Raw genomic sequence first — 9,424 nt, 5'->3', positions numbered from 1 at the left:
GCAACATTCTTAATCACACTTTTTTGTATCCGAGTCAAATAATCTGAAATTATTGTATGTTAATGCATTAGTCATAAACACTGGATCTCGGCCTAAAGTAGCACAAAGAGCCCAGTGGACAACAATTAAAACACACTTCATGAAATCTCTCACACACTCAAATGCACAAGTCCTTGTCCATATGGATCCATTTTTGAGATGATACTGAATAATTCTGACTGCGTTGTTAGCTGTTGGGATTAGAGTGAACCAGAGGGAAACCTTACACTCAGTTAGGACATGAATAATGAAGAACACAGACTCGGACTGAAATACACACACACACACACACACACACACACACACACACACACACACACACACACACACACACACACACACACACACTGAGAGGCTGTTTAACTAAGAGTGGGTCACAGCGCCTCCTACAGTCTCAACTACTACATCAATGACGTTTGGTTCTATATATACGCGCTAACAATTTAGCCTTCAGTTTTAAGTGTGTTTGTGGATATTATCAGCAAAAAATCTATTTAGTACAACCCATAATATACATTTTGAAGGGTATTACTTTTTGGGTGATCTATGTCTTTAGCTAAATTTATATGACATACCCTTAGGTAAATGACGAAATTAGGTGGCCTGTTTTGATTTTGAACATGACCAAATTTTGTGCAACAGGTTATGTCTTGTAGGTGATGAAATATCCAAAATAGGTCATTTTATGTACGTTTGCTAAGTGTTGCAAGTGTAAGAATCCACATCCTTTTTTCTGATTTCTGTTAAACTGTAGCTGAGGTTACTGTACACGTGTTTTCAGTCAAAAGATAAATGAGTACCTCCCTCCTGAATTCATTTAGCATGCATATTACAATTCTGCCAATCACTGCAGATATTTTAAATGCCATTTACCTTTTATTCAAGCAGTTCTTCTAGCATCAACCACATCTCCTGGTTTATGTTCAATAAACTTTGAGCTTGTACCAAACTCAACCCCCTGCATCACAGACTGTTAAACATGTTAAACATGCCCAAAGTCATAGAAGAAGCTCAAATGCAAAACTCTGTGCCTGGCCTACATTTACAGATATTCTAGTTTCTGGAATACTGAAAAACCTGTAATTTTCTAAGACTGAAAATAAAACAGATCCACAGAATATAGAGAGACATTTACACAGGCAATTTAAAAGCAAAACCTCCTATTGTGCAGTTTTAAAATATTAATTAATAGCTCTGATTTAAAGAAATTCTGTTTTTAAAATTCCCTTTGTATACAGTTGTGTTGCAGAGAAAGATTTAGGGTGCGCACAGGTGTGTTGATGGGACATGGCTGCAGGCTCAGTGAAATGGAGGTAATAGCAAATATTACATCACGTTCAGAGACGGGTGTAGCTGATCTCGTTCGTGCACTAACAGCACGTCTGGAATGCACATTTGCATACAAACCCTTCTTATGCCACAAACTGAAGATATGCAAATTATGCCCTGTGACGCAAATCACACCGTCCGATTTTTTTTTCCAGCACCGTAGATGAAAGAAAAACAATGGTGACGTTTTACAGCATTTTATTGTACAATTTACATATTAGTTTGTACACAAGTTAAAAAAAAAAAAAAGAAAAGGATGTCCTGATCTGGTGAGCTGGAAAATATAAAAAACATCAAGCAAAAACTGATGGTTTTTAAATTACCAAATGGTTGTAGTGGCTGTGTAAACTTGTATGGGGGTGAAAAAAAAAAAAAACTTGAAATGGAGGTTTTAATAAAGAAAAAAGGGATTGGGTGTTGATGGTCAGAGTTTGGTCCATGTCCAATGGCTTAAGATTCTGTGACGGGCTTCAGGGTCGGAGTCCAGAGGTCATGCAGGTTTAGGAGCGGGTGTATTTGCCCCAGATGTGCAGCATGAATACAGATGCGATAAAGAGCAGACTCATCACCAAAACTGGAACCGGACCACTGCAACAAGAGAGAACCAGGAATAGATGGAATCACTATCAAATCATTATTATGAACATTAAAAAAAAAACAAGACAGAAGGTTCCCTAGTGGAGGACAGACAGACTTAATTCAGTAAATATTTCTCAAATTTCAGTTACAATATGTAATAAAAAAAAAAAACAGTTCAGCACAAATGTCCTCCCAGTGGGCCAATCAGGACTGCTCGTCTTGATCATGTGATAGAAGACGAGTTAATTAGGATTCTAAACGCAGGTGAGTCAGATACTGTTAACGAGCTAGTCGGAAAATGTGGGGCTTTAATAAAGCAGGAACTGACCATCCCTTGGGTCGCTAGGCAGCCGCGTAACCATGCCGACTGAAGGACCACCCCTCAGGCTTTAATTGATGTGACCTTTTCTGAGGGAACTTTAATTAAGCTCAAAACACAGACACACAAAACCTAAAAAGTGAAAAATACTTCACACACTAGTCCACACAGACTCTCCTACTCTAAGAGACTCTCGACTGTAAATACGGTCACTGTGGACTCCCTCAAATCCATTCTGACATGCTCTGCTTATTTGTTCGTATGGAACGAACAGATGTAACGTTACCGATCTAGAACAGCGCTTTAAAAACCAAAACAAGCACATATCGCTCCAGAGGAAGACACTATTATAGAAGTTGGTTGCATTGAGAGAATGGCTCTAATTACAGCACACACACACGTACACAGCTGTAGGAGGGGAAACGGCAGGGGAGACATCAAATAAAGACGGAGGTTGAGCCCATGAGGCCAATTTCCTGTCGTTAAAATTTCATGTTTATCCTTATAAATGCTAAACCTCTCAGAACCCTCTGCCCCTCCCTTTCGTGTCACTTCCTGTTGAGCTGAGGGGATGAATTAAAAATGAGCATCTGTGTTGGTTCTTTGCACATTAAGTATTTCAAATTGTAACCTTTGCTTATTTTGGCCTTAAATTAAGCAATAAAATGCAATAAAAAAAAATATGTCTGACATGATTTCATAGCCAGTAGATTTTTTTCCTCACACACAGCCTTTTGTTTTTAAAAAAAAATTATAATGACTAGCAATAAAAAGGGAATAAAAGACTGTATATGAGAGCAGAACACATCAAAATATGATTTTATCACAAAAAAAGCACTGAATAAAAATCTGAAAAAGAAAACTGACCAACATCTGAAGATATGATATTTTTTTTTAATTGGCTAACTGTACCTGAATTTTCAAATACATGCAAATAATTAACTGACTAATAATGGTGCCTCAGCAGTAATTTTATTAGGAAAACCTCTGCTAAACAAATATATTTAATAAAAACAAATAATAAAAAATAATAAAAACAAATAGTAATTATAATAATATTAAAATGTTTGGGGTTGGTAAGATTAAATTTTTTTTTTTAATGTCTTATGCTCACCAAGGCTGCATTTAAAAGTATTATAATAATAATAATAATAATAATAATAATAATAATATTGTGAAATATTATATCAATTAATATAACTTATACATTTCCATTTAATTAGATTAAAAATAACTTTCTACTGTAAAATTTTAGAATGCAATTTATTCCTCTGATGGCAAACTTGAATGATTTTTCAGAAGTCACTGAAATACACTGATTTGGTGTTGCTTGATATTTTTGTGGAAATAAGAAAAAAAAATGGATTTCAAGTTCAGAAGCATCCTTAGTAAAAAATAAATAAATAAATAAATAAATTCTTTCTTTCTAAAAAAAAAAAACCTCTCAAACTTTGAAACAGTAGTGTAACAATTTTTCTTAGATTTTTAGAATGTTTTGTTCCATCTCCGAGTGGAAAGCATCTTCAGTTATTCTGTATTGTGTGTGAATATGAATACTCACACTTTAAGTCCCGGTGAGTCCTCGGTGTAAAAGCGCCACATCCCTCCTGTGCCGGCTGATGCTGTGGATCGGCCTCCGCTGCGTGCACCACTGCTAGGGGCTTTCCTGAGAAAATCAACAAAAAAATATCTGCTTAAATATACAGGACAAATCAAAGTGTCAGATATAACCAAACACTCACTATCAGTGCAGCTAAATCAATGAAATCAAACCCTGATGATGTCAAATGTGCAGGACTAAACACTGATTAGGGCCTCATCAGTCAACTTCTGACTTCAATAAACAAACAATATCTTTCAGGTCTGCTGATCAAATCACAGAAACACAAAGAAAGCTCTTTGATCCAGCTTGATGGTGTATTAAAGCCCAAACAAAACTCTTGCGAGGTCCTTCCTTACCTCTGTCGGGCTGAGGTGCCGGCGGTGCGGGGGGCCACGGTCTTACTGGGGGAACGGCTGGAGGCCCCAACATTTGTTGCACTAGATGCAGGTCCAGGCTGAATAGAAGGACAAATAGAGGACATAGTAAACCAAGTGCTTCAATGTTAAAGCAAACACTTTAGCTAATATGTTCCACCAATATACCATAAATAAATAACTTGAATGCAAGCACAATAAATTCTCATTAAAAGCCTCTAGAAAATATATAGATTAATAAATGTTCAAACCCATATAACAGTAAAATAACGCCACATAGGCTTTATATTATAAGGTAGTATTCAGACTGAGACAGCGAGTCAGATTTAGACTGTAGAGCTGGTGCGGGGGTCTAACTTAAAAGAGCCACGTCTCCCATACAGCTGCAGCTAGTGAGCCAATGAACCATACAAACTTTATACATCCACTAGCAAGTAACTGAATACTATTAAAAACAGCAATTCCAGTAGCTGAAACTCAAATCTAAGTAGTTGCTAAGCAAGTAAACGGCAGAACTAAGTTAGCTACAGTTAACGCATGCCAATAACGCGAGCGTTGTGTTACTACTGAGCATGACTGGCTACCACATAGCAATCCAGATATAACTGTAAATATGCGCAAACTACTTATTATAAAGCTCCCCAACCTAGAAAACTGCATTGAGAAACTTACCATTTTGTTCAATATTATATGTTTTAGGAGTCTGTGGGGAAAATAATTAATCTAGTTGTCAGCCTCTGTAAGTGAACTCCAGCCGATGATGACCACTGACAAGAGAAAGCCTATTGATGACGTTTTCACTAGAAGGCCACGACAGCTATAGAAAGGACCCATATAGGAGCCAGCTGAGTGCCTGACTGGAACTGTGATCCTGCGCGTTACTTTTTAACACCTTTAGGAAGGTTTCTGAACCTGGATTTGACATACACCGTCGAAACAGGTTATAATAAAAACGAATAATTTCAGTAAAAGTAGCTTAGCACCGGAATTGCATTTGGGGGAACTCAAAGGCGGTTCAGTGGAGTGTAGTGACGTGTCATGTGCGATGGATGATGTGTACAGAGAACGGCAGACATTTTGGCTCAACCAGGAAGCCGGTTTCACGAAATCTCGAACTTTGAGGCAGCTGAGATAGTGTCAGTTAGAGTACAGGTGAGTGCGTTCTCGTCACGATATTTTTAAACATATTGTCTGGTTGTTAACTAACTCTGTAAGCACAATTTGAGTTTGTGTAAACAAAACATGACATTATATATGATGTTACAGTGTTACTACTTAGTGTGTAGCAGGGTGTATATACAGTACGTTACTGAGTCTAGATTTATATTTTACTAAATATATGACATTGAGAATGAATATTGATGTTTTTCAGCTCTGAGCTGACGTGTCCCGCTTGTTTATAGATACCTGCAGACATTTAATGTTGCAGGACTGTAATAACATAGATTTAAACATATATGTGACCCTGGAGCACAAAATCAGTCATAAGTCGCAAGCGTATATTTGTAGCAATAGCTACAGTATGGGGCAAAATTATAGATTTTTCTTTTATGCCAAAAATCATTAGGATATTAAGTAAAGATCATGTTCCGTGAAGATAGTTTGTAAATTTCCAACCATAAATATATCAAAACTTAATTTTTGATTAGTAATATGCATTGCTAAGAACTTCATTTGGACAACTTTAAAGGCGATTTTCTCAATATTACAAAAAATTGACCCTTATGACTGGTTCTGTGGTCCAGGGTCACATATGTATGTATGAATGTAATAGAGCTTATGATAGATTGATATGATAGTGACATGAACAGATAGGTGTGCGTGCTGGCCTGTGGTAACAACACAGTGGCATGAAATTATCTGATGAATACATTGTTAACTTTTATATTTTTTTATGTAATTGTAAAAAATCATAAAGTTTTTTGCTAGGACCTTATTTATAACCAGTGGTATATATATATACAATATATGTCTTTATCTAGATTACTAGGATTTCTATACAGCAGCAACTGGAAAGTCTAGTTGCTTTGTCTTGAGCTTAAAAATAAGGTGTAATGTTCATTTGACCTTCTTTTGACTCAACAGGTTCTGGTCGGGACAGGATGGTTCGGGTGGTGTTCCTGCACCCTGATCTGGGTATAGGTGGAGCTGAGCGTCTGGTGGTGGATGCAGCTGTAGCTCTGCGCTCTCGTGGATGCAGTGTTCAGATCTGGACGGCACACTATGACCCCCAGCACTGCTTCTCTGAGACGCTCTCACCTGACCTGCCTGTGGTGTGTGTGGGTGACTGGCTGCCCACCAGCGTGTTCGGTTATTTCCACGCTCTCTGTGCATACCTGCGCATGATCTATGTAACTCTCTGTCTTGTGCTCTTTAGTGGGGAGGAGTTCGATGTTGTCTTCTGTGATCAGGTAACTACTAATGCTACTAGCACTAACTACTATTATTTTTAGGGTTATTTTTGGTATTAAAGTATTTATTCATATTTTGTATTTTCTATTATTTTTATATGTTCAGTATAAAATTTAATTGAAGTTTTTTTGTACATGCTTTTGTCTTTTTAATTGTTTTGTTTTTTTAAATATATTTTTATTTAGCTTTAATTTTTTATTTCAGTTTTAGTAAATTTTGGTACTTTAACTTATTTATTTCAGGTAGTTGCCGCAGCAACATTTCATGAAATATTTTATTTTATTTTAGCCTAACAGCACTTCTCTTTTTCAGTGGTGGACTTTAATAAATTACTGAGAAACATTTCCAAACATATTATCTAACTTACTCTGAACTGAATATATGTAGACCTACTCTAAAGCATTGAAGTGATCTTTAATGTGTGAAAGAATTATTCTTTTGAATTTTTTTTTTTTTTTTGGATGAACTGAATAAGTTTACAAACTTGAAATGATTTTATTATGTGAGGAGAACAAGCAAAGTAATGCATTTTAAATTTACATTTATGCATTTGGCAGACACTTTTATCCAAAGCAACAGTGAATTGTGAGTGCCTTTTTTTTTTTTTTTTTTTTTTCTTTTTTTTTTTTCAGTTTATGCATTCCCTGGGAATCAAACCCATAACCTTGGCGTTGCTAGCACCATGCTGTACAGTTTGAGCTACAGAAAAGCCATTTAGAGACATGATATATGACCAGACTATAAAAGATGCCATAGACATTGGTCAAATCAACAGTTTATTAGACTGCACAATGCTGTGATGGATCAGTCAGAATCATTCTCCTCACAACCACAATGGTTAATTTTGTTTGCTCATCTCCCCCTTCTTTCAGGTTTCAGCATGTATACCCTTTTTGCGTTTGGCACGCCACAGAAAGAAAGTCCTATTCTACTGTCATTTCCCTGACCAACTACTGACACAGCGTCGCTCGGCTCTGAAGCGCATATATCGAGGCCCCATCGACTGGTTCGAGGAACTGACCACAGGCATGGCCGACCGCATTTTGGTCAACAGCCAGTTCACTGCAGGAGTCTTTAAACAGACGTTCCCCAAACTGGCTGAGATTCAAACCGACGTCCTTTATCCCTCTCTGAACTCGTCAGCTTTCGATGTTGAAGTAGAGGGCCTCAGTGGATTGCTCCCTGAGGGGCGGAGCCTCACCTTTCTGTCAATCAACCGCTATGAACGCAAAAAGAACCTGCCATTGGCGCTACAAGCGTTAGCAGCCCTGAAAGAGCATCTGTCCACAGGGGAATGGGAGCGCGTGCACCTCGTGATGGCGGGGGGTTATGACGAGCGCGTGGTTGAGAATGTAGAGCACTATGAAGAGTTGCGCTCACTAGCGTCCTCTCTAGGCCTGGAGGACCATGTCACCTTCCTGCGCTCCTTCTCAGACAAACAAAAATTGTCTTTGCTGCACAGCAGCACTTGTGTACTGTATACTCCAAGCAATGAACATTTTGGTATCGTACCCATTGAGGCCATGTACTCACGTTGCCCAGTTATTGCGGTCAACTCAGGTGGACCCCTAGAGTCTGTGGCCCATGGCGAAACAGGCTTCCTTTGCAAACCCACCCCTGAGTGCATCTCTGAAGCCATGCAGAAGTTTGTTTCAGACCCTAAACTCAAGCAGCGTATGGGACAGGCTGGAAGAGAGCGGGTACAGCAGCGCTTCTCTCTGCAGGCCTTCACCGAGCAGCTCTACAGTCACATTATCAACCTTACCCAATAACCAATTATGACATCATAAAGGCCATTCTGCTTTGGGTCAGCACACATCAGATGCATTCAGCCAGTCTGGTTGCCATGGTGGGACTAATGAAAGTATGTCATCTCTAATGAAAGAAAAGAGCAGTGGGAGTTAACATGGCTTAAGAGTTCAATGCAAGCCTTGAAGAATGTGGTGCACCCATCTGACCGAGAGGTTAATGAATTATTGCGCGCCAGCCACATTGATCAAGCATGTCACGGCGAGGCCTGAGGACCGTATATGTGTATATTTTTTTTATGCCACAGGCCTATTAGAGAGTTTCTCGGGCAGAAATCGATAGAGAAGTTTTCTGTGCCCTGCTCTGTTTGCCAGTGTCTCTGCTTTTGTGTAGTGATAACAATGGAAGGTGTTAAGAGTTATTAAAGTCTCAAACTAAAGATGTTTGTTTGAGTAGAAAAAGAAAAAGTTTTCCTAGGACACTGAAGGTCATATGCTGTATTGGGTTTGAGGTTGTTACTGACTGTATCTCCTCATGCTATTGATATGAGACCAAAGCCCTGATTAAATGAGATGCTGCTTCGTGACTGTGTTGTTTGTCTTTGTCTCTTGGAGCTTTTATTTTTGGATATATTGGATATAGGCTGACCTGAGAGAACAGTGGCCTGTTTACATTTCCAGAATTAAGAACAGATCACTGTTGTGTTAACATTTCTATTTGAATTTCATTTGACAAACCGTTTTATACTTTGGCTTTGAGCGGGGTTTCCCAAAACACCAGTTATACACCAATTAAATGGATAGTTCACTCAAAAATGACAATCCTATAATCGTTTACTCAACCGCACGTCATTTCTAAACCTGCATGACTTTCTTTCATCTACAAAACACAAAGACATTTTGAAAAATGTTTTTGTACAAACAATGAAATACAACATGTTTTGTACTTATGTATTTATGTAAAAATATATTTTATTTTGTGTTCCACAGAAGAAAGAAAATCATTCAGGTTTGGAATGAC

At 38.1% G+C, this 9,424-nt stretch overlaps 2 protein-coding genes across 3 annotated transcripts; one reads left to right on the top strand and one right to left on the bottom strand.

Moving 5' to 3' along the window:
* Window positions 1-1,549: 1,549 nt before the first annotated feature.
* On the bottom strand, window positions 1,550-5,064 carry LOC109106006 (SEC61 translocon subunit beta). Its single transcript, XM_019119322.2, has 4 exons — window positions 4,916-5,064; window positions 4,226-4,323; window positions 3,828-3,932; window positions 1,550-1,956 (listed from the first exon to the last, which is right to left on the bottom strand). Exons 1-4 carry the CDS (start codon window positions 4,916-4,918, stop codon window positions 1,869-1,871), a joined length of 294 nt encoding a protein of 97 aa, XP_018974867.1. The 5' UTR covers window positions 4,919-5,064; the 3' UTR covers window positions 1,550-1,868.
* A 76-nt stretch (window positions 5,065-5,140) lies between these two features.
* Window positions 5,141-8,990, top strand: LOC122139982 (alpha-1,3/1,6-mannosyltransferase ALG2-like). Of its 2 annotated transcripts, none has more exons than XM_042741085.1 (3): window positions 5,141-5,395; window positions 6,329-6,654; window positions 7,528-8,990. In XM_042741085.1, exons 2-3 carry the CDS (start codon window positions 6,346-6,348, stop codon window positions 8,425-8,427), a joined length of 1,209 nt encoding a protein of 402 aa, XP_042597019.1. In that variant the 5' UTR covers window positions 5,141-5,395; window positions 6,329-6,345; the 3' UTR covers window positions 8,428-8,990. The 2 variants fall into 2 exon arrangements, with proteins under 2 accessions (XP_042597019.1, XP_042597018.1); XM_042741084.1 differs by having other exon boundaries at window positions 6,320-6,654.
* Window positions 8,991-9,424: the final 434 nt, after the last annotated feature.

This window comes from Cyprinus carpio, chromosome B16, assembly GCF_018340385.1.
Source record: "Cyprinus carpio isolate SPL01 chromosome B16, ASM1834038v1, whole genome shotgun sequence".
In the NCBI taxonomy this organism is placed as follows: Eukaryota; Metazoa; Chordata; class Actinopteri; order Cypriniformes; family Cyprinidae; genus Cyprinus; species Cyprinus carpio.
The sequence above is the reverse complement of the archived record's forward strand: the minus strand, read 5'-3'. Positions and strand labels throughout refer to the sequence as shown.

What these genes read in the sequence shown, in the direction of transcription:
- LOC109106006 (XM_019119322.2), bottom strand. An exon ending in GGCACCTCAGCCCGACAGAG is followed by an intron (nt 3,933 to 4,225) that starts GTAAGGAAGGAC and finishes TGATTTTCTCAG; the next exon opens with GAAAGCCCCTAGCAGTGGTG. An exon ending in GACTCACCGGGACTTAAAGT is followed by an intron (nt 1,957 to 3,827) that starts GTGAGTATTCAT and finishes CTCTTGTTGCAG; the next exon opens with TGGTCCGGTTCCAGTTTTGG.
- LOC122139982 (XM_042741085.1), top strand. Translation starts at nt 6,346, where the DNA reads ATGGTTCGGGTGGTGTTCCTGCACCCTGATCTGGGTATAGGTGGAGCT. An exon ending in ATGTTGTCTTCTGTGATCAG is followed by an intron (nt 6,655 to 7,527) that starts GTAACTACTAAT and finishes CCCTTCTTTCAG; the next exon opens with GTTTCAGCATGTATACCCTT.